This window comes from Nothobranchius furzeri, chromosome 2 (genome assembly GCF_043380555.1).
Source record: "Nothobranchius furzeri strain GRZ-AD chromosome 2, NfurGRZ-RIMD1, whole genome shotgun sequence".
In the NCBI taxonomy this organism is placed as follows: Eukaryota; Metazoa; Chordata; class Actinopteri; order Cyprinodontiformes; family Nothobranchiidae; genus Nothobranchius; species Nothobranchius furzeri.
In genome coordinates this window covers 42,806,541-42,828,886 of record NC_091742.1, presented here as the reverse complement: position 1 = coordinate 42,828,886, position 22,346 = coordinate 42,806,541, and the positions used below count along the sequence as shown (strand labels likewise).

Sequence of the window (22,346 nt, the reverse complement as noted above, 5' to 3'; positions counted from 1 at the left end):
GTAGTTCAGACCATTAGTACAGCCACAGACAGAACAGTGGCTGCAGAGATCACAAGCTCTTTATTTGGAATTATGCAGCAGACCCCCACACAGGACTATGCCGAGGATTTTGGGAGCTTTACTACAATCACTACAACTACAACCACAACACACACACCACACACTGCTCAAGCAACTACTGCTTTGCTGGAAGAGAACGCCGTGACCGATGACTCTTCAGCAGTGGACAACACTGTCATGACTCATAGGGTTATTATTGGAACAATGGCCCTTCTGTTTTCTTTCTTTTTCATCATTTTCATTGTATATATCTCACGGAAGTGCTGCCCCCCCACCATGCGGCGGATACGCCACTGTTCAGCTATTCAGAACCGCAGACAGATGAGGACACAGCAGCGACAGCCAATGGCAGACCTAGCCACACAGGTACCCTATAATGAGTATGAGCCCAGCCATGAAGAAGGAGCGCTTGTGATCATTAATGGCTATGGGCAGTGCAAGTGTCAGCAACTGCCTTACAAAGAGTGTGAAGTCTGAACTCTTATTTATTCCAGGACATGAGGTTTGTCATGTGACCATTTCAGCAGAAACAGGGTTTGATTTTTTTATTTGTTCTCAGTTTTATGTAAAAAAAAAAAAAAGAAAAAAAAAGAAAAAAGAAGCAGAAAAAGCGTTTTTACAAGTGAGATATAAAGATATTTGACATATATTAAATGCTTTAAAGACGGAGGTTGGACAGTAAAGGAATCATGCCAAGATAGCCACTAAATTATTTTTCTATGAAAGCAATGATGTTCATTTCAGCCGGGGGCAATCATCATCAGGAGAGGTGTGAACGGGGAGATTTATCTATATTCAGCAACACAGTGAAACCACTGGGCCTGACGACCCTCTGCTAATATAAAACAACAAGAGGGGGGTGGGCGTGATGCGTCAATTCTTCCTAAAGGTAATGATTTGAAATTAGATTTTATATTTAATTCCTCCAGAGGCACCGGATGTCCATCCGTCAGAGGTCTGATCAGTTATCCGCGTGGTGTTTTATGACATTGGTACTGATGTTAAAGTATAAATAAAGGTCACCACTTTGGAATCATTTCATAGAAATAATAATAATGAACCCATGAAATTTAACCCTTTTACAAAATCCAACTAAAATCAACAATCCTGAATAAGAAAAACTTTTGTTTTTCAAATATTTGTGATTCTTTATAAACTCTGGCTGTGAGCAAATGTGAGTAAAAGGTGGGAAATGGAAATGATGGTGAAATAAAGGCTGTTATTTAATTGAACACCATGGTGAACCACATGTTGGCTCATAAACACATTGTAGCTTACCTAAGGAGCCTCTGCCTTTGAGGGGCAACAAACAAAAACAACCTGCAGGACAGAAGAAGATGCATTTGGTGTTGATAAATCTCCAGCTCGCGCTGATCAAACTCATGGATGTCACCCTCACTTTTGAGGGTTTTGTATACAAAACAAGTGAATAAGACCTTTAATGTACAGTTATTTGTACATGGATTACCTATTTCCCTAAAGGCCATACAAACTGTGACCATGATATATTTGAGCTAAACCCAATTAAGTTCAATTTGCTGAGTTGCCATACCAGATTAAATTGATGGAAAATGTATGTTTTTGCAAGTAGCAAGTGAAAGGCTAATGAACAGAGCAAGTGCCAGAACAATTTATGCTGAAAATAAAACCTTTCCCAGAAGCCCAAAGTCTTTACTGCTTACACACTAATCAGGACTGACAGCTTCAAGATTGAACCAATTACGGAAAGGCAAAAAGAATTTTATATTCTGTCATCGACACCAGTCATCCAGCAACATTTAGCTCATCAATCAGGCAAAAGTAGCTGTTGTAGAATCATCCTTCATAGCCACAGAACGGTCCAGTAAACTTTTCAGAGACAGTTTTCTTTATTTTTCTATTAGAAACCGTCATTCAGTCAGAAACAACGATTTAAAGTGAATGAATACATCAATGTACGTGTTTGGACTAACAAGTCACGGCACACTGCGGTCAATGCAACCGAATCAAATGGAGATCTAGTGATAAGCCAACTGTGCGCTTTGCTCAGGACCCATCTGTATGCAGGAGAGGGTGGACGTGCACTAGCATCAGTCTGAAACTGCTGCTGCAGATTCCCACTCACAGCTTGGTTTGGTGGTGGGGGCAGGGGAGGACAGGCTGAGAGGAATAGACAGGACAAAGACAAGTACTGCTTAATACCTCACGTTTATGAAAACAAGCTTCCCTGTGGCCAAATAACAACAACAAACAACAGAAAGTATGAATGTCATCCTGAGCTTTAAGTGAAGACAGGAAACAGTAGCAACGATTACTCATTAACAAGAAACTTACTGTTCATAAACAAAAATGAATCATATCAAATCCTGATGGGGAAAGGCGGAGAAATCAGTTGTTCTGGTTGCTGGTTGCAATTGAAAGTCAGCTATTATTTTCTGATAGAGTGATGCTTAAAGGTGCTGCATTAACTTTCCCTGTGGCTGACATCCTGAGTGAAAGCAGAAGGTACCATCTGCGGCTCTGTCTTCATGATGCGTGTCAAACGTTGGCTTCAGACTTGTATGTCGGCATATGTCCGCATGATGCCTACAAACACAAAATGCGTACACAAACCAAAACATTTTACAACTGATGCTCAAATTTAAATAGCACTACACACAGTACAATATTAAACTGTGATTTAAAGGTGTGGTTTACTGAAAATACTTTTTTTATCTCTCGATGATTGTCACTGAGTGTTTCATGCAGGCTAAACATGAAAATAGTCTTCTACACCAATCTCCTGCATTAGCTTCTGATACGAGATAGTGGACCCCCCCCCCCCCCCCCCCGGTCTCCTGTCCAGCTGTAAAGCAATCATAATTGATGTCTGAGCGACGAAAATGATTCTTACCCCTACTTCACAGGGGAAGTGTCTGTGTCAGTGGAATCCATTATAGTCTATTGGGGTGATTCAAACCAGCTGCCACTAAAGATAGGATTGGGTTCTATTTTTGCCGCAAGCGGCTTCTGGAGCATGTCACTTACCGTACTTAACATAGGGCTAGAAAGGAAATCTACTACTGTATCAGTGTAAAACCTACGGTAATTTCCTAAATAAAAGACTATTGCAGCAATGCAATTTTATGTAGATTATGTCCATATATGTGACCAAACAGCAAATTAACTCCCAGCACTGTTCAACTGTGTATTTTTTATGGTTTTAACCCTGGCAGTCGAGAGGAACAACATCATATATAACAATTCAAGTTTTATTTCAATTCAAAATATTTACATAGCACTAAATCACGACAAGAGTCGTCTCAAGGCACTTCACATAATAAACATTCCAATTCAGGTCAGTTCATTAAGCCAATCAGAAATAATGTTTCCTATATAAGGAACCCAGCAAATTGCATCAAGTCACTGACTAGTGTCAATGACTTTACAGCAGTCCTCATACCAACCAAGCAAAAAGCGGCAGTGGAGAGGAAAACTCCCTTTTAACAGGAAGAAACCTCCAGAGAATCCTGGCTCAGTATAAGCAGCCATCCTCCACGACTCACTGGGGATCGAGAAGACAGAGCACACACACACACACACACACACACACACACACACACACACACACACACATTCAGCACCATGGAGAGCGCATCTACCAAAGAACCAACTTTCAAAATTGAAATGTTCAAAATATTACCGCAGAAAAATAAATAAATAACACACACACACACACACATCACATCACATCAAACAGTAATATTAAATATGATTTCCTTCTGTTTGGTTTAAGGGCGGACGGCATAAACAAACTGTGACTTTTGAAATCTTGAGGGATGTTGTGATCTAGCGAGTCCCGGGAGGAGCACGGTGGAAAAGCCATCCCGCGGCCGACTCTCGCTCTGTGTATTGGCGCAGTGAAATTTGCAAGTAAACCATTCCGTGCTACTGATGAAGTAGGGGTTACAGCTGTACGCTCACAGGTGGAGCGTTACAGTGATTCGGCTACAGTGTCCTGCTTGATATCAACACTTTATTTGAAATCCTTAAACAGGCTGGTGTGGATTTTTCTCCCGCCTGCAGAGTTTAGATATTCTTAGTTTCACAACCATCATGTTTTTTCAGAACCCCACTTGATCGTCAGCTTGCTACCAGCTAGCATTAGCTAATCTGCCCGTAGATGCATTTTGATCCCAAACTTTGGACTGTTTCTGCCTTTGTGTGGTTTCTCTCTTTTCCTCCACAGCACCTATTAGCACACTTTTTATTTATTTATTTATTTATTTATTTATTTATTTATTTAACCACGTATAATGTTTGTGAACAAGTTCTTATTTACAAATATGACCTGGCCGAGAGCCTTGGAAATTAATACAAGAGAACAACAACAAAAACATATAAACATATAAACATTTAAGCATATAAAAACAAATAGAAACATATATGAACATAAAATTACAATAAACAGAATAGTGGTCAGGCTTTAAAACTTCTGAGTCTGGAACTGAGATGTGTGGGTACATATACGCATGCATGCAAAAGAGCCATTACATTTTAAAGTCTACTGCAGTGGTCCTCAATAGGCGGCCCCCTCTTTGTGGTCCCCAAACCCCATGCGCCCCTCCCCCCAGATGACAGGCGAACGGGAGGTGTGCTGTCACATAGAGGGCTGGTGTAATGAACCGCCAGCAGCGCAAAGCAAACCCTCCCTCCCGTCAGACAGCCGAGCTGGAGGGGAAGGTACAGGTATCGTGCCAAAGCGCCAAACCATAGTTAGTGAGAGTGAGATCAAGCAGCGAGGCAGAAGTGGGAGACTTAGCAGGGTTTCCCCTACAAATGATCAAGCACGGAGCTGTGCCACTGTTAAAATTACAGCGCCACGCCTTCCAGATCCCTCCCCACACACACAGATGCACAGAAAGGAAGTGCTCCCAGCGCAACTACCCCCTTCCCCTTTGGGTAGCAAAGGACTTGACTGAAGCTGGTGAAAGGCTGGGCTGTAGCTAGCAGAGGTCCTGACTGAAATTGGTGGAAGGCGAGGTTGTAGCTGTCAACGCTGATGGAGCAGTGGCTCTGCTCTGTTGCTGACGGTGTGTGTCTGGCTTGGCCTGTCGGCTAGCTCTGCTGGTTGTTGTGATTGTCCAGCGTGGTCTAGCAGCTAGCATTGCTAATTGGCGGTGGATATTTGGAGCACCGGTGCGGCCTATGGGATAGTTACGCTGGATGACGTGGTTCTCCGACTCGGTCTAGCATGCTAGGTCCGCTGGCTGGTGGTGGGTGTCCAGAACATTGGTTCGGCCTGTCGGTTAGCTCCGCTGCCTCAATCTCTAACTGTTTCCGTGTTTCACTCTTGCAGCCTTTCCAACAAGCAGAACCTTTGAAGGTGACGATGAGCCAATGAACAACCTGGTGGCTGGTGTTGAATCCTGTGCATTGTGCACCAGTAAAAGGCCTGTTCCTTACACAACAACAAGCAACTTACCTTTGTTCAACAAAGTTCTGGGTAAAAAAAAGTTACCTGAGAAGGTGTTGTACGAGTGCTACATCTACAACTGTTTATCGCACACTAAGTTTTTTTTTCATTGCATGTGCAACATATATGTCTCTCTCGTTCTGATCTGCTTTAGTCTGCTCTGCGGCTGCATACAGATGAGCTGAGCGCATTGGCTGTTGCATAAAAGTTGCACAACACAACAAATCGATGACGAAATGCTTTTCCCCCGGATTTCTTCATCAATTTTTTTGTTGTTGCAGCTCTAATAGAGACCCTCAGGAGAGACTGCTGGCAGAGAAGGCCCTACCACCCTCCCCCCACAGAGGATAATTCGGGGGGGGGGCGCATCCAGCAGCGATGCCAGAGGCCCAGAAGATCATAACAGCGCGCCCCAGACCTGCCCGCAGCTGTCCACGTCAGGGCCGGCTAAGTTCAGAACTCAAAATCCCGGAACCCAAAGGCGCCTGACCCCGGCAGAGAGCCAACTGAGCCCAGAGGACTGGGCACCGCCAGGCAGCCACCGGGAGTGAGGTGGCGGCTGCCCAAACTCCCAGTCCCAGACACGAGAGCTGCAAATACACAAGTAGACCAAGGCAGTGTAGCTTTTATTTTGAAACACATTAGTCACGTCACTGACACAGGCCCTCCCCTCAGTGGATCAGACAGAAAAGCGGGACTGCTGCTGCAGCAGGAGTTTAAACACAAACAGGAGATGGAGTTCAACCCCTAATTCCAACAAATTCTCACTCCCAGCGCGTCAAAAACAAACGCTTGGTCAGCCACCTGACTCCTAAAGTGCCCTTTTTCCTCACTTATGTGCGAAAAGGGGTTTTTCCCTTTTCTGATTGCAGATCCCAATGCAGCGTAAAACTGATGGGATGGGATGTCCGCAGCCAGGGCAGCAAACAAGCTCAATGTGCCTCACCCTAACCTTATCCTCTTGTTATGTAACCTTCCCCTCACCCCTATCCTAACCTTAACCATCTTGCCAGTGAACACGTTAGTGATTTGTCGGTCGCTCTAAAAGCCGGCTCTATGAAGTGAACGGCGGGAGCCGCCTCGTCAGTGGTCGAGCTTGGACCCAGGCAATGCGAGGGGGAGGTTTCAACTACCAAGGTGGAGGTTAAAATTAGAGGGTATTTGTAACCTCCCCCTCGCCAGATGGTATGTTCTAACATGCCCTTGGGCGGCAAATACGAAAATTCACAGTCAGAATGCATGAGAAACAGACGCTTGATCACAGTGAGAGTAACGTTTTAGGTAGCAAGAGGGTTAAGGTTAGGAAGAGGGTGAGGAGAACGTTATATATAGCAAAACGTTAAGGTTTAGGTGCGGTTAAATGAGCTGGCTTGGTGCCGCATCAGCGGATATCCCATCGAGTCAGTTTTACGCTGCATTGGGATCTGCAGTCAGAAAAGAGAAAAAACCCTTTTTGCACATAAGTAACGAAAAAGGGCACTTTAGGTGTCAGGGGCCTGATGCGGAGGGTGGCTGACCAAGCGTTTGTTTTTGACGCACTGGGAGTGAGAATGTGTTGCTAATTCACAACGGAAGAAACAGTGGCGCGAAATCGTTTTCTCGCTAGCTTCAATGCGGTCCAGTACACATCAGAAAAGTTTTGACCATGGGACGGCTTCCTCGCTGTTCTCCTCACTGAACTCAAAAGATCACAAAGTCCCTCGAAACTTCAACTTATCAAATTATGCAACTTCTCGAATTATGCAGGAAGTAAATAAGTCGTTAGGTCATGTATTGACATAATTTACATAGATATGAAATTGCATTTCTGTAATAGTCTTATCTTGAAAATTACTTGGGGTTTTACACTGAAATCGTGTGTGATTTTCTATCTAGCCCTACTGCAGAAATTGACGTGTGCCAGAAGTGGCAAAAAGCAAAAATAGAAGCCGATCTTATCATTAGCGGTGCGGCGCGATGCAGTTAACTCACGAGCTTCAATGCAATCCAGTACACACTGGAAGAGTCTTGGCCACAGAACAGCTTGCTCGCTGTGCTCCTCACTGAACTCGCAAGATTACGAAATCCCTTAAAACTTTAAAGTTCACGGTTTGGCTATGCCATCCGCCATCAAACCCAAAAGAAGGGATCACGTTTGATGTCATATATGATGTTGGTCTTCTCCACTGCCAGAATTAAAAGTATTTTTGAATTGAATTGAATTGAAACACACAGTTGCACCTCTTAAATGATGCAAGGAGTAAATAAGGCATTACGTCACGTATTGACGTACTCTACATAGATATTAAATTGCATCGCTGTAATAGTTTCATTTTGAAAATTACTGGGGGAGTTACACTGAAACCGTGTGTTACTTCCTGTCTAGCCCTATGTTAGGTGTGAAAATTGATGTGTCCCAGAAGTGGCACGGCCAACATAAAGCCCGTTCCTATCATTAGCGGCGCGACGCTTCTGGTACACGCCTGAAAATTGAAGCTTGTTTTAAACACCCCCATAGACCAGGGGTGTCAAACTCAAATTGATACTGGGCTGAAATGAAAAACTGGGATGAAGTTTTGGGCCAAACTCAATATTTTTGGAAAAAGTGACGACAAATGTGCACATTTTCCTTTAACTACAGATACATAAAGTTAAACCTTTTCATTTGGAAACAAACTTATTTTTGCACTAACACTGAATGTGGAATAACCAAATTACATTCAAGCAAGTCGATTTAAAATAAAGCACACATTACTTATGTTTCATTTTATTTTTATTATTATTTTGTGTATACACAGCATTTTTTACTTGTTTTATTTTGAATCATTTATTTCTATTTTATGTTTTCTTCTTGTTTACTCTTTATTCTTATTTTTTACTCTCCTTTTTGCTCGTGTAATGAATGTTGTTGCTGCTGTGACACCAAGCTTTCCCTACTGAGGGACAATAAAGGGATTTTCTATTCAGTTTCTATTCTATTAATCTATTTGTAGTCTTTCCAGTTCCTGTTTTAAAGTGGGTTAAATTTGTTTTAACAACAACAAAAACCCAAAAAATAGTAATTATCTTAAATGAAAATGCAATGTCTCACCTATCAACTTTCATGCTCTGGAGCCAAAAATGTGCATAAAAAATATTTCAAGCTCAGTTTGCTCCACTCTGAATCACTGTGATGCTCACCTGTTCCAGCCAGACACCTGCATCTCTGGGTTGGGCTCTGAGCTGAGGAAGGAGCTGTGTTGCTCTGGTCATCTTCACCAAAGAGGACAGTTGCTCACACAGGTTTGTGCTGCTGAACATGGAGAGAATCTGAGCAGCTGGACCACACAGGTTGGTCAGTGTCAGGGAGGAGAGATAAACACTGCAGCAGCCACAGTCATACTGACGGGAGTGTGTCGCTAAACTGGATTTGAATCATCTCGGTCTGGAAGTTGGTTGGTGCGCTTCCCTGTAAGCCAAGAACAGATTACTGAGCTTTCAAAATCCATTTCTGGGCTTCAAAGTTGGCTAATTGCTGAGGAAACTCGGTGCTGAGTAAGAGGAGTGTTCTCAGTTTGTTCGAGACACCGATAGTAGCATGGACGCAAATTAATGTTAACAGAAAGAAGGGGGCGCTTTGAAAGACTTGCACAATGTGATTTGTAGTCTTTGAGGTAAAATCGGCCTGTTTTGCTGGCCGTGTTCGAGATGAGCTAGTTCTGCGCAGGTTAGATCACCGGTGATCGGCGAGCAGCGCATGCCGGTTAGATTCGTGTCCGGCTTGTATGCCGACTTGCTCTGACGTCATGCCTACGTAGGCAACGATAACCTTGTGAGATCAAGGCGGCCGCAGTTTTTGCAGCAAGGCGCTGCAGTTGCTCTCCCTCGGCTGCAAAACCTAGGGCACGGCGGGAAACGCCTGGCTCTCACCTGATCTAAGATCTGATTGGTTCATATGTTGATCTAAACATCCGGTGGTAGAACATGAAATGTTAGTTGGTCACATGTATTCTGTAAATCACATTGATGACATCTATATAGGCCATAAAGAGAAATGTGTTTTGTTTTCTTTTGTCACGTTTCCTATGAGCACACTGAACCTACAGCTGATAACCTTTACTTATTATTACAGTCATGTCTTCATATACAATATGTGATATCCACAAGCACGTGAGGATGTGTGTCAGCTTCTAGCAGGCACCAGAATTAAAATAAATAATTAAACAAGTATGAACTCTAACCGACTCTAACGCGATATCTTCAGCCATCGTCACCCGCGAGCTACACATGTAGGGAAATCTGTCCAACTTAAACGCCGGCTTTCAGCCACTCCCCCTGCTGTGTCGTTTGCTCTCGTCTCTTTTCCAGGCGAGGCGCAGCTCAACTCGAACATGGCCATTATGTATTTGATCTTGCAGGCCAAATTTGGCCCGAGGGCCTGAGTTTGATGCCTGTGCCATAGACTATAATGGATTCTATTTGAAGCAGTGACATTCCTCTGCCGTTTCGTGGCGCTGATGCTGCTGGGGTTAGACGAAAAGAGCCACAGCTCAGTTAGAATTACTCGTTTCTCATGGGAGAGAAAAGAAAGAAAGTACATGGTAGTTGGCAGTCATTTTCTTCTGGAGGATAATTGTATTTTCTCTCAAACGTTATGTTGCTGATGTTCAAACATCTTGCTATGTGTCTTAAACATTATTAAAGTTACTAGCCAACACAAACATGATGCACAGACAAAAGCCATTTGACGCAAAACACAGTAAATAAGGTTGTTGTTGAATCATTTTCTATTAACTTCAGCCGCTTGACTAAAAAATTAGTAATGTTACACGTCTCCCACTTTACAAAATGAGTTTGTTTGATTATCTGTAGTTTGTGACATTCCCATCAATACTTATTCATTAAATACAGCTGGCAAATGGAGAACGTGAGACAGATAGAGCCAGGCCTGGTGCGGTGTAGCTAGGTGCTACCATGAAGGGTGTGGGGATTTTAGACGATAGGAGGAAGATTCCAATTTTACAGTGCGTCTAACACTATGGTTCTAATTATTGACATCATTTCTTTTGCTGTTTCGGTTTTTGGTTTCAGCCAATAATTTTCATTTTGGTGCATCCCTACAGCTGGTGATGTAGTTTATTATATTCTTATAGTTTTAATATTCTGATAGATTAGTTTAGACTGAAGATCCACCGCTATGAAGAGGTCATGGTACGCTGATGTTTGTAGGCAGATGTTCATGGCTGATATCTAGATGTTTTCTACCTTATTTTCATGCTAAATGGTCACCACTAACAACAGTAGATGCACAATATATCTGAATCTGATCAGGGACAGCAGTAGCTGAGGAGGTAGAGCGAGTTGTCCAGTAATTGGAAGGTTGCAGGTTCAGTCCTGGCTCCCACCAGAGAATGCTGCAGTTGTGTCCTTGGGCAAGACACTTCACCCTCCAGAGGAACCGGTAGTGCCAGTGTGTGGCAGGCCTCGCCACTGTGCACCCCAGGGTAGCTGTGGCTACATAGCTTATCATCACCATCGTGTGACTGTGTGTGGATGTGTGATGTGTAGTGAAGCGCCTTGGGGGTTGCAGAACCCTAAGAAGGAGCTATACAAAAAACAGGCCATTTACCATTGAATTTAACCAAATAATGAATCTCAATTTTGTACATGGAAAAGTATTAGAATAAAACATTTAAACAAAGTTAAACAAATCAATAAACTGACCAATTATTTAACACAAAACTTGTGTAGAAAACACATTTTAGTTACTATATTATTTTAAAGCATTTAATACTAGAAAGGCCATGTTGACTTCAATATTTAAATGTAAAAAAAATCACTTTTAAGGTTATAATTTCAGATATTAAATTTAATTAGCTAAATAATGAGTTTTTTCAGTCAAAAATGACACCCAAATAGACAGCTTCAGAATTGTAACTTTCCATGATATCAGTCTTTCTAACGCCATTTCTACAGACATTTTCTTTTAAGCCACTGTGCCATTTTCCCTATAAGAGAAAGACTGATTAAATGGTGGAGATGCCCGTTGACTGTAAAATTTCCAAACCTTCACTTTTATTTTTATCTTGACGGGGGAAACCAGCGAGAAATTTTCTGGCCGTCAAAACGACTGCCTTGTACCAAATAGGTAGAAATCATCATGTTATGTCTGTATTTTGGACAATAAGCATGAAGTCCATTTTAATAAAATATTACGCAGATTTAGGAGAAGTCAAGCTGCATGCTATTATTTGACAAAGTAATTAAACATCCAAACAACAGAACAGTCAGAGTGGCTGCCATGGACTTTCAAGTGTTAAGCAAATGCCTTTCAGAAAGGCAATTATACATTTTGATCAAATTCAGCATTAGCACAGGGCAGCTCACAGATGAGCTAATAAATAAGTGTATCAGATGATGCCATTACATAATAAACGGTAAATATCATTCTGTCCCTTAATCAGACTGACTATTCACTGCTTTAGTCGTGTAATACATCTGCTTAAACACCTGTGTTTACATACAAAAGATGCTAAATCACCATTTATATCATTAAGCAAATATAAAACAGTACTGCCACGAAAACCACTTTTTTCACATTAAAACCCTCAGCGCTGACCAGGAATCAAACTTGGATCAGGCTACTGCTTGGAATATGTTAACTGCCATACCACAAACTCTTAAACTCTTGTTTTGTTTTTTTCTACTAGTTCCAGAGAAGTTTTGCATGATATGTATAGTTTGAATATCTGTCATCTGGCCGTTATTTCCGTTTACTAATATTTTCGTTAACTAAAATGATGGTAATGCTTAACTCATTCACTGCTGTTACATTTTAAATCCAACCGTGGGCATCGGAACGAGCCCCTGCACCGCGTGAACAAAAATCTCAGCTCTAAAGCCGTTCTTCATCCGCATACGTCACACGTCACGTGATCAGGAAGCAGAAAATCCATGTGTTAGGAGATCGTTTTGGGCCGCTGCTGTAAAAAAAAGTGAGTCGCGAACCGGAAAAGATTCTGCTGATCACAATTCAACAACGGATGATGACAGAACAGATAGAGCTCGAAAAGCACAGATTCTTCCTGATGTAAGACGTGAGTCTCCCCTTTGTTTTGGTTGTTTTGGCATCGACATCATCCTAGCGCGCAACATTCTCTGACTCAAAAAAACAGTAAAAACGGTGAGAAATGCTGGCAGCGAAGGGCTTTACTGATCAGGAAACGGCTGGCATTGAACGAGTTCATCAATGACAGATGCCGTTTCACATACTAGACAAGAAGTCCATTTACACAATTTGTGGCTGCAAATGACAGAAGGAAACATTATTTTGCTCTTTTACCTACGCTAATTTTTAACCATGTTTGGCAAGGCGCTTTTTTGACAGGGAACAAAAATTATATCACATGGCACTCAAACTACGGAATTAATTCAAAACTTTTCTTTCCTTTACAATTGCATCTTTTTTGTAGAATAAAACATTTTGGTTATTGTTCTGCAGTGTTGTTAATTTAAGACATTGTTTTGTTCAAAGCGTTAACAGATCTGTCAGCCTTCCATAATGTGCCGCCATACCACCCCCCACCCCCACCCTCCCCCCACCCCCCGAGTTGGCACTCAGCCCATGCGCATCCTAGCGTGTGCGTAGGGCACCAAGTGGCCAGGAGGGAACCAAACTATCGGGTGCTACACCCACAGAAATAAGATTCCAAATCCTGCTGTCTGAAGCTCGGTTCTGATGTGGTAATTTTCTAGTTGCTGAAGCTGGAGCTCATTTACCAAGCATTCATTCCTACCAGAGACCACCACAGATACACTGATTAAATGAGTGAACCACATCTTTAAAAATTTCCCCATCTTCAAACTGCTTTTACCACTGCACTTCTGCATGTTTCAAAATCAAACAATAATTTCAGTATTTCTTAACTTTATTTAGGAAGTGTTAGTGGGAGACATACTTTTTAAAAAAGGAATGAGTACGTAAATGGAATTCAAATAAGTCCAGTAAAGCATTCGATATTTCAGTTTCAAATTACCGTTGTACCAAGTGACTGAAAATCCAGTAAATTTGTAGATTTATGCATCCCTTTGCACTTTGGCTATTTTTAAACAGTTTCCTCTTGTCGTGTCCTAGCCCTTAAGCCCACCCAGCTGAAAAAACAACAACTAAAAAAACACAAGAGAACCTGTCTCTACTTGCATTTTCAAACTCTTTGTGCAAAAATGAATGCATTTTCCTTTTGTATTGTAATATGTAAAATTTCATATCTGTATAGTGGATAAGATGTGCTAAACATTGTCCCTTCAAAACATATATTTTTTTATTAAATAAAATGGTTATAATTGTTTGCAAAGTGTTTGCAAACAGATGTACACTGACATCTTGGTTTGGTTGTTCATTTCATTCAGTCAGTTTTTTCAGCCCAAATATTTAAAAATGGACAAAATTTTAATTCCAACTTTTGGTTAAATGTTCGTGCTGGTCATAAAATTGGAAAAGCATGACAAAGATCATTTATTTCAGTTAATTACACTCAAAAAGTGAAACTTGTACAATATATTCATTTGTTACACACAGATTGACGTATTTCTAATGTTTTTTGTATTTTTATTTTGATGATTATAACTGACAACTAATGAAAATCCCAAATGCAGTATCTCAAAAATTAGAATATCAAATAAGGCAAAAGCAACAAAGGGAATTTTACAAATGTTGGCCAACTGAAAAGTATGAGCATGTACAGCACTCAATATTTAGTTGGGGCTCCTTTGGCCTTTATTACTGCAGCAATGTGGCGTGGCATGGAGTTTGTGGCACTTCTCAGGTGTTATGAGAGCCCTTGTTGCTCTGATAGTGGCCTTCAGCTCTTCTGAATTATTGGGTCTGGCGTTTGTCATGTTCCTCTTTACAATACCCCAGAGATTTTCAATGGGGTTAAGGTCAGGAAAGTTTGCTGGCCAATCAAGAACAAGGGTACCATGGTCCTTATACCAGGTATGGATAACTTTGGCACTGTGTGCAGGTGCAAAGTCCTGTTGGAACATTAAATCTGCATCTCTATAAAGTTGGTCAGCAACAGGAAGCATGAAGTGCTCTAAAACTTCCTGTTAGATGACTGCTTTGATCGTGGACCTCAGAAAACACAATGGACCAACACCAGCAGATGACGTGGCACCCTGAACCATCACTGACTGTGGAAATTTTACACTGAACTTCAGCAGGCTTTCCCATGGTTGTGTAGCCTACAGAACTAGACTGAGAGACCATTCAAAGGCTTTTGCAGGTGTTTTCAGTGAATCAGCTAGCTTGTGGCACCAGCGGTCTTAAATATCTAACCTTTTCACAATATTCTAATATTCTGAGATGCTGAATTTGGTATTTTAATTAGTTGCCAGATATAATCATCAAAAATAAAGAAATAAAAATTTGAAATATATCAGTCTGTGTGTAATGAATGAATCTAATATACAAGTTTCACTTTTGGAATGGAACTACTGAAATAAATTAACTTTGTCATGAAATCCTAATTTTATGACGAGCACCTGTTAATGGGGCAGCAGTAGCTTACGATGGTGCTTCCCAACCAGTTTGGACTTGTGTACCCCCCTGTACCCGCCCTCATACCACAAGTAGTAAAATATCAAATGTGTCGATTCTCCAAAAGTAACTAAATCACAGGAGATGCCCAAAGTATTGGGAGCCTGCATGTTATTGGTGCATGAAGAGATGGCGCATTTGAGGGGATTTGTGTGTGCGTAGCATCTAAACCCGGTGATCCCACAAGTGACAAAAGCTGGTAGGTATCCGAACTTCTTTTATTTTTTCAGTCCCTGTGTAAAGTGTAATATTGTTCATCACATCATGTTATAAATCCAGCAGGGTGAATTCTGGCAACTCTTTTACGTTGGTGAACAGCACAAGGGAGGTGTAGCATATGAACCATCCTTTCAAGGTCAGACTTTCTTTGCAAGACTGAAAAACTCCATCGGAGAAACAACTCTTCACACGTGAAACGTCTCGCCAGCAGACCCTGTGGTTATCTCTGACAAGCTGATGGAGATTCAGAGAAATACGGCCTTTGAAGTGATACTACTCGCATGCTGAGGAGACTTTGTGCCCAGCAGGATTGCTGATGAGCCTTATCACACAGGTACTGTACAACACACCTGGCATTGGATGGTTTTTTGTTAAACCTAAGTAAACATTCAGCCAGACTTATTTTACAACCCAGACATCACAATTTTCTAAAACCCTTAATTAGGTTTTTTAGCATAACATCTAAGCTCATATTTCATCATTGCTCATTCAGTGTCTCAGTTGATATCACCTCAGCTCATTTGTAGTCCTTTGCTCTGCATCATAATAGTAGTTGACTTATAGTAATGAATTGATTTTTATAAATTATATTTTTGCCTCTGTGTCAAATTGTCATAAAGTAGTGTTTCCCTGGCAATACTCAAATTACCTAGTTTCATCATCAATTGAATATTAAAGGCAGGGGCGGACTGGCCATCTGTGGATTCTGGAGAATCACAGAAAGGCCGGTGCTCAAAAACGGCTGACGGGCCAGCCAACTACTCTCCATGCACGCTGTCATCCCCCCCCCCCCCCCCCCCCCCCCCCAATATGTTTCACACTCCAGCACTGTAGGTGGCAGCAATGCACCCCTAGGTTGGATGCCAGCTGCACTGGCTGTGGCCGCCAGGTAAAGAGAATAAGTGACAAAGACTGGAAAGAAAGAAACGATGCAAAACGCGGCTGCAAGTAAAAAAGGAAAGACAAGGGTGGGGCTGAGAAAGCAAGAGAAAAAAATGGTGGGCATTAGATGTTGAAGCCTCTGAATGTCACAAACTAACAGACATATTTAGCAGCACAGCCAGCACTTCACAGGTTAGTACTTGCAGCAGTGAAGTCAGGCAGACAGCTACACAGCAAGATGTCAGCAATTTTAAGGGAGTCGGACAGAAAGATGAGCTGGTTTCACAGGCTGATACAGGGCAGGTAAGTGATAGGGGAAAAAGTGGTTTTTCGTTGACATTACTGCTTAAAATCATAACTGCCTTTTAAGTAAAACACCTGTTGCTTCATTAAATGCAAACTGTTATCCTGTGCCAGCTTTCCTGTCTCAACAGGGAGGACAACGACCTTCCTCAGACCACCACTGTTCTGTGTTGTCAGGTTACACTCCCATGAGAAATAGAATATTGACTGAACCTGGTTTTGTATGAGGGAGATATGGCTTGTTTTTACTCCCTACGTTAAGCAGCTTTCCACCTGAATGTCTACGGAGCAGTTTAGGAATGTGATGTGTGCGATGTTTGTGTGTGCTTGGTATCCTAGGAGATGAGCCTGTAACTCTGTAACTCGAGAAGGCCCCGCCTTCTTCGTCCTGTCTTTCAATATAACTTACTGTGGGACAGAGAGGGGCAGAGAAGGTATGGCGGAGACCTGCGGGGGTTTATGCCATGTCTTCCCTCCACTGCTCTGGCCACACAGAGTAAAACAACCTCCCTCCTCTTTGTGTGTGTTCATTTCAGGTTTAAGGGTTAAGGAATTTAAAAATAACCCAACAGTAAGTATGGAAAATAAGAGGAGAAACAGTTATTTGCTAGGGATGATGTTAGGAAGTGATGTTTAGGTTGCACAATTTGTTTATGATTACAGTAGTTACAAAAGCTAAACTTCAAATTTTTAAATGTAAAAGGCCACGAGAAGTTGCTAAAAATAAGCAGTATGTTGTGCATTTACTTAACACTGTCACAGTCTGCCCTGCTCACTATTGAGTTCACTTAATACACTGCAGTTGTCCCAGTTCTGTGTTAACAGGTGGTCATGTTGGAGAGCCAGCTGTTCCTGACCTCCCTGATCAGAGGGCCAGGGGTACATAAGGAGCGGTGTGGCACAACTCCGGTGCCGGTTGATACTCGCATCTTGGGTAAACACTAGCCAGTCGCATTTCTAGTTTGTTGTTCACTTTTAATTTTGTCTGGCTGTTCCAGTCTGCCCTGATCTAACGAGTCCTGAAGGTTCCTGCTCGTCTGTTCTCAGGAATTACCCACCGCCATCTGGATTTGTTAGTCCAACATCACGTCGCTCACTGTCCCCCTGGTCTCCTCACTCTCTGCCGCCCGTCTGTCGTCCTGCCCGTTTCCCAGCCTGCCTAACCACCAGCCTCCGGACCTACATCATAGTCTGCCTCGCAGCCTGTTTCCTCCGCCCGTCCTGGATCCTCACTCCCTGCTGCTTGTCTGTCCCCTCCTGGTCCCAAAGACCCAGCCCTGCCTCACAAAGACCGATCATCTCCAGTAAGAATAGCTCTTCAAACAGTTCTAGTTCAGGTTCTCTGGTTCCAGGGTTTCGTGATTCTAATTCCTGTTTGCTTTCCCCTTTTAGATCTCGGTCCCGTCTGTTCCCGTTTGGAGCAGCGCTTTCAGTTACACATTGTTCTTAATAAATATTATTTGTTCTTTACTTACCATCATTTCTGTATGTGATTATGTTTATGTTTATCTATTTAGCAGATGCTTTTGTCCAAAGCGACTTACAAGTGATAATCGGCATATTGCCCTTGAGGCTAACAACAACAACATTGACATGAATCATGGAGAGGAGGGAACAAAGGAGTGGACAGTAGAGAGTGTTAGCAATTTGAATTTGATGCGTGCTGCTAGCGGTAGCCAGTGGAGCTCAATGAACAGAGGGGTGACATGTGCTCTTTTTGGCTGATTGAAGACCAGACGCGCCGCTGTGTTCTGGACCATGTGAAGAGGTCTCACAGTACAGGCTGGAAGACCAGTTAGAAGAGCATTGCAGTAATCGAGGCGGGAGATAACAGTAGATAGCCCCCGGGAGCTGGGTGGCATGTTGTGTTAGGTATGGTCTGATCTTTTGTGTGTTATACAGCGCAAAGCGGCATGAACACACAACAGAGGCAACATGATCGTTCAAGGTCAGGTGTTCATAAATCACAACACCCAGATTTCGAACTGCCTTTGAAGAGATAGGAAGTCATTTTGGATTGAGATGTGCTGTATGGGTGGTTTTGCTGGGATGACAAGTAGTTCAGTTTTAGAGAGGTTGAGTTGGAGATGGTGGGATTTCATCCATTTTGATATGTCAGAGAGACAGTTTGATATTCGTGCAGAGACAGTGTGGTTGTCCGGTGGAAATGGCAGATGTCCGAGGATCAGGGTCCTCAGGTAGACCTTGGCTCCTCTGCTGTCCCATCACAGGGGAGGGGGAAGTCCAGGAGGGGGAGGACCCAACCTTACCTGGATGTCCTATGTATTTTATAATCCAGAAGTTGTGTAAATGCAGGGATAGGCGTAGATATTCTGCTGGGGTTGTGCCCTTGGACTCCGTGAGGATCTGTGATGCCGCTGCTTTGGGCCCTGGCAGGATGGGCTGGGGTCTTCATGCTCTGGGTGGCATTTTGACAACAGAGGTGCCTATTGGGGCCAGTGGGGGAGCTGACTCCCTGGAGGGCTAAGCCCAACCAGCCATTCCTCCCCATCCCCACACATTTCTCTCCTACTGCTCCCTCACATCATCACAAAAATATGCACTTAGGACCTTGGGGGTGGACAAGTCAGGGAGTGCGGGTATGGACCACATTTCCGCATTCCTGTGGCAACCTGCCCCCCAATTTTATTTGACCCTTAAACACTTCCACCAACGACATTCCACGCAAACACACACATAGGGCCGTGGGAGTGAGCACATTCAACGGCATTTGGCCCACTTCCAATTTTAAACTGCACTTAGACACTGAGGGCTGTGGGTGCAAGTGGGGTAGTGTGGTGGCATCAGCTGGCATAGGCCAGAAGATGCCCGCACTGCCCGCTCACCACAGCCATGGCATACACCTCATCAACACTCACTAACACCATACTGGAGCAGGCGGAGGGAGACTAGGGGTCTTAGCACTCCTCTGTTGTCGCTTGACTTCCTGGGGCTGGAGGCTAGGAGGGAGATCCGGCCGTCCAGTTGGGGTCTGGGGTGGAGGGTTGCTGTGCTCAGCGTTGGGCGGGGGAGCCTGCTCATCAGCATCCCAGCAGAAAGGGTAGAACTCTGGGAACCGGTAATGGTTGTACCCCATGTGCAGCAGTACCGGGACCAGAGTGAATAGGGTGTGTATGGGGAGCATGAGTGGGTGTCCGGAGTGCATTTTTGTAAGTCTTTGGTTGTATGTGTGTGTGTGAGCATGAGGGAGGGATTGTGTGACTGTGTTTCTGTATGACTGTATATGTCAGGTGGGCCTTTGACTCCTCCCTTCTCTTGGGACTTCTTTTGATGATATAGATCTTCGTCTCCCCTCTCCCTGCCAAACCTGGTGTGGAGTGCGGTGCCTTGGTCTGCCTGGGTCGTGGCTCCCGGGTCAGGGAGTTTAAGTTTTTTGGCATCTGCCTGACAAATCCTGGTGGCTGCCTGGTGGGGTCTGGGTCCCTGGGCTCTGCTGGGTCCCTGGCGGGGGTGGTCACCCCTTGGTCCCGGGTCATTGGGTCCCAGACTCAGCCGGCTAGGGGCTGGGAGGCTGCGGACGGGCCTGTGGTCTTGCCGCCGATATCTCCCGGGACTCTGCTGACTGCTGGTTGTGGCCCTCCGGCGCGATCCTCTTCACCTCTCGAGGGGAGAGGGGGCTTTTCTGGTCGCAGTCTCCCTGAAATTCTGTGTAATCTGTGATCTGCTTGAAAGCTACACTTTCAATGATTTTGGACAGAAAGAGGAGCGAGATAGGTCGGTAGTTCTCCACATGATTTGGAGGAAGAGATGGGGTTTTTTAGCAGCAGTTTAACCTGAGCATGCTTGAGAGAGGAGGGAAATGTACCAGATGTCAGTGAAGCGTTGATCACATGTGTGACTGCTGTAGGAGCGCTTGGAGCAGATTAGTTGGAATGGGGTCAAGTGGGCATGTAGTACGGTGGCTGCACGTGAGAAGCTTAGACACACAGTTCTCAGTGAGAGGGGAAGGAGAGGGAAATGAAGCAGTAGGGCTTGAGATGGATGGGCTAGAAGGAGTTTGTGGTAACGAATGTTCAGGAGTGGCCAGTTGAGTAAACTGCTTATAGCTGCCACTTTGTCAGTGAAGAATGAGGCAAAGGTGTCAGCTGATATATTGTAGGTAGGAGGTGGAGACGGAGGGTTGAGCAGAATTTTGAATGTCGAAAATAGTTTCACAGGATCTTTCATGGATGTAAATTCAAACAGTCGGAATACCCGGCCCGCAGGGTTACCGGGGTCCCACCCTGGAGACAGGCCTGGGGTTGGGGCCCGTGAGTGTGCGCCTGGTGGCAGGGCTTTCGCCCATGGGGCCCAGCTGGGCCCAGCCCGAACCGGATACATGGGCTCATCTAACTGTGGACCCACCACCCGTAGGAGGAACATGAAGGGTCCGGTGCAATGTGGATCGGCCAAGACCAAGGCGAAAGCCTTGGCGGTCCGATCCCCGGACAAGAAAACTGGTTTTTTTTGGACATGGAACGTCACCTCGCTGGCGGGGAAGGAGCAGGAGCTTGTGGCAGAGGTTGAGCGGTACCGGCTAGATATAGTCGGACTCACCTCAACACATAGCATTGGCTCTGGAACCCAAGTCCTTGAGAGGGGTTGGACACTCTCCTTTGCTGGAGTTGCTCCGGGTGAGAGGCGGAGGGCTGGGGTTGGCTTTTTGTTAGCCCTGAGACTCTCTGCCTGTGTGTTGGGGTTTACCCCGGAGGACGAGAGGGTAGCTTCCCTGCGCCTTCGGGTCGGGGAACGGGTCCTGACTATTGTTTGTGCTTATGGGCCAAATATCAGTTCAGAGTACCCACCCTTTTTGGAGTCCCTGGGACGAGTGGTAGATAGTGCTCCATCAGGGGACTCCATTGTCCTGCTGGGGGACTTTAATGCTCACGTGGGCAATGACAGCTTGACCTGGAGGGGTGTGATTGGGAGGAACGGCCCGCCTGATCTGAACTCGAGTGGTGTTTCGTTATTGGACTTCAATGCATGCCAGTTTGGCCATAACGAACACCATGTTCGAACATAAGGATGCCCGTCGGTACACTTGGTACCAGGGCAGCCTAGGTCGCAAGTCGATGATAGACTTTGTAGTCGTATCATCTGACCTGCGGCCGTATGTTTTGGACACCCGAGTGAAGAGAGGAGCGGAGCTGTCAACTGATCACCACCTGGTGGTGAGTTGGATCAGATGGCAGGGGAAGATGCCGCGTAGACCTGGCAGACCCAAACGCATAGTGAGGGTCTGCTGGGAACGCCTGGCAAAAGAACCTGTCACAAGATGGCGCCCATGAGTTGTTGTCAGTTTGCTAGGCTCCTGGTCTTTTTTGGTTATTTGGTGTTTTTTGTTGTTTCTTCTTTATCTGGTGCGGAGTCCCTGCTAACATATGATCGAGACTTACTGTTGTCGATCAGGTCCGCGATGATCAACCTCCAGAACTCCGATACCGGACCCGCTTTCCCACCGCCTCTGGAACCTGGCATTAACCCAGGTCTCGGCCCTCTGTTACCTGTCAGCCTGCCGCTGCCCAGGAGGCCGTGGAAGAGGAAACGGGGGAAGTGAGCCGGCTTCTTCGTTCAGCTTTGAAAGATCCTGAGAGGCGAAGCTCTGCCTGATCGCTGCTCCGCGGCTGTTTTGTGGCGGATCCAACAGAAACTTAACAGAGTTGGGCTGATCTCGCTGCTAAATGGAGCCCCTGATGCGGAACGCTACCTGAAGGCTTGGGAGACAAAGAACCTCAGCGGGCGTAGCCTGGAGTCACTACGTAGCTTAGCCCGCCAGCCGCCCGCCATTATCGAGCCCGCAGCACACACATCGCCAGATTCCTCCGCGAAAATGATGTTGATTATCGCGCTCCATCGCCAACAAGTCTCACATCCTCAACGATCTGTTCCGGA

The 22,346-nt window shown here is 44.4% G+C and overlaps 1 protein-coding gene across 1 annotated transcript in view; it reads left to right on the top strand.

Annotated features, from left to right (window-relative positions):
- Positions 1 to 13,831, top strand: part of lrrtm2 (leucine rich repeat transmembrane neuronal 2) — a 16,291-nt gene extending 2,460 nt beyond the window's left edge. The window contains exon 2 of the mRNA XM_015940763.3: positions 1 to 13,831. This exon is cut by the window's left edge and continues 1,100 nt beyond it. Within this exon, the coding sequence (XP_015796249.1) occupies positions 1 to 537 (537 nt within the window). The 3' untranslated portion in view covers positions 538 to 13,831.
- Positions 13,832 to 22,346: the final 8,515 nt, after the last annotated feature.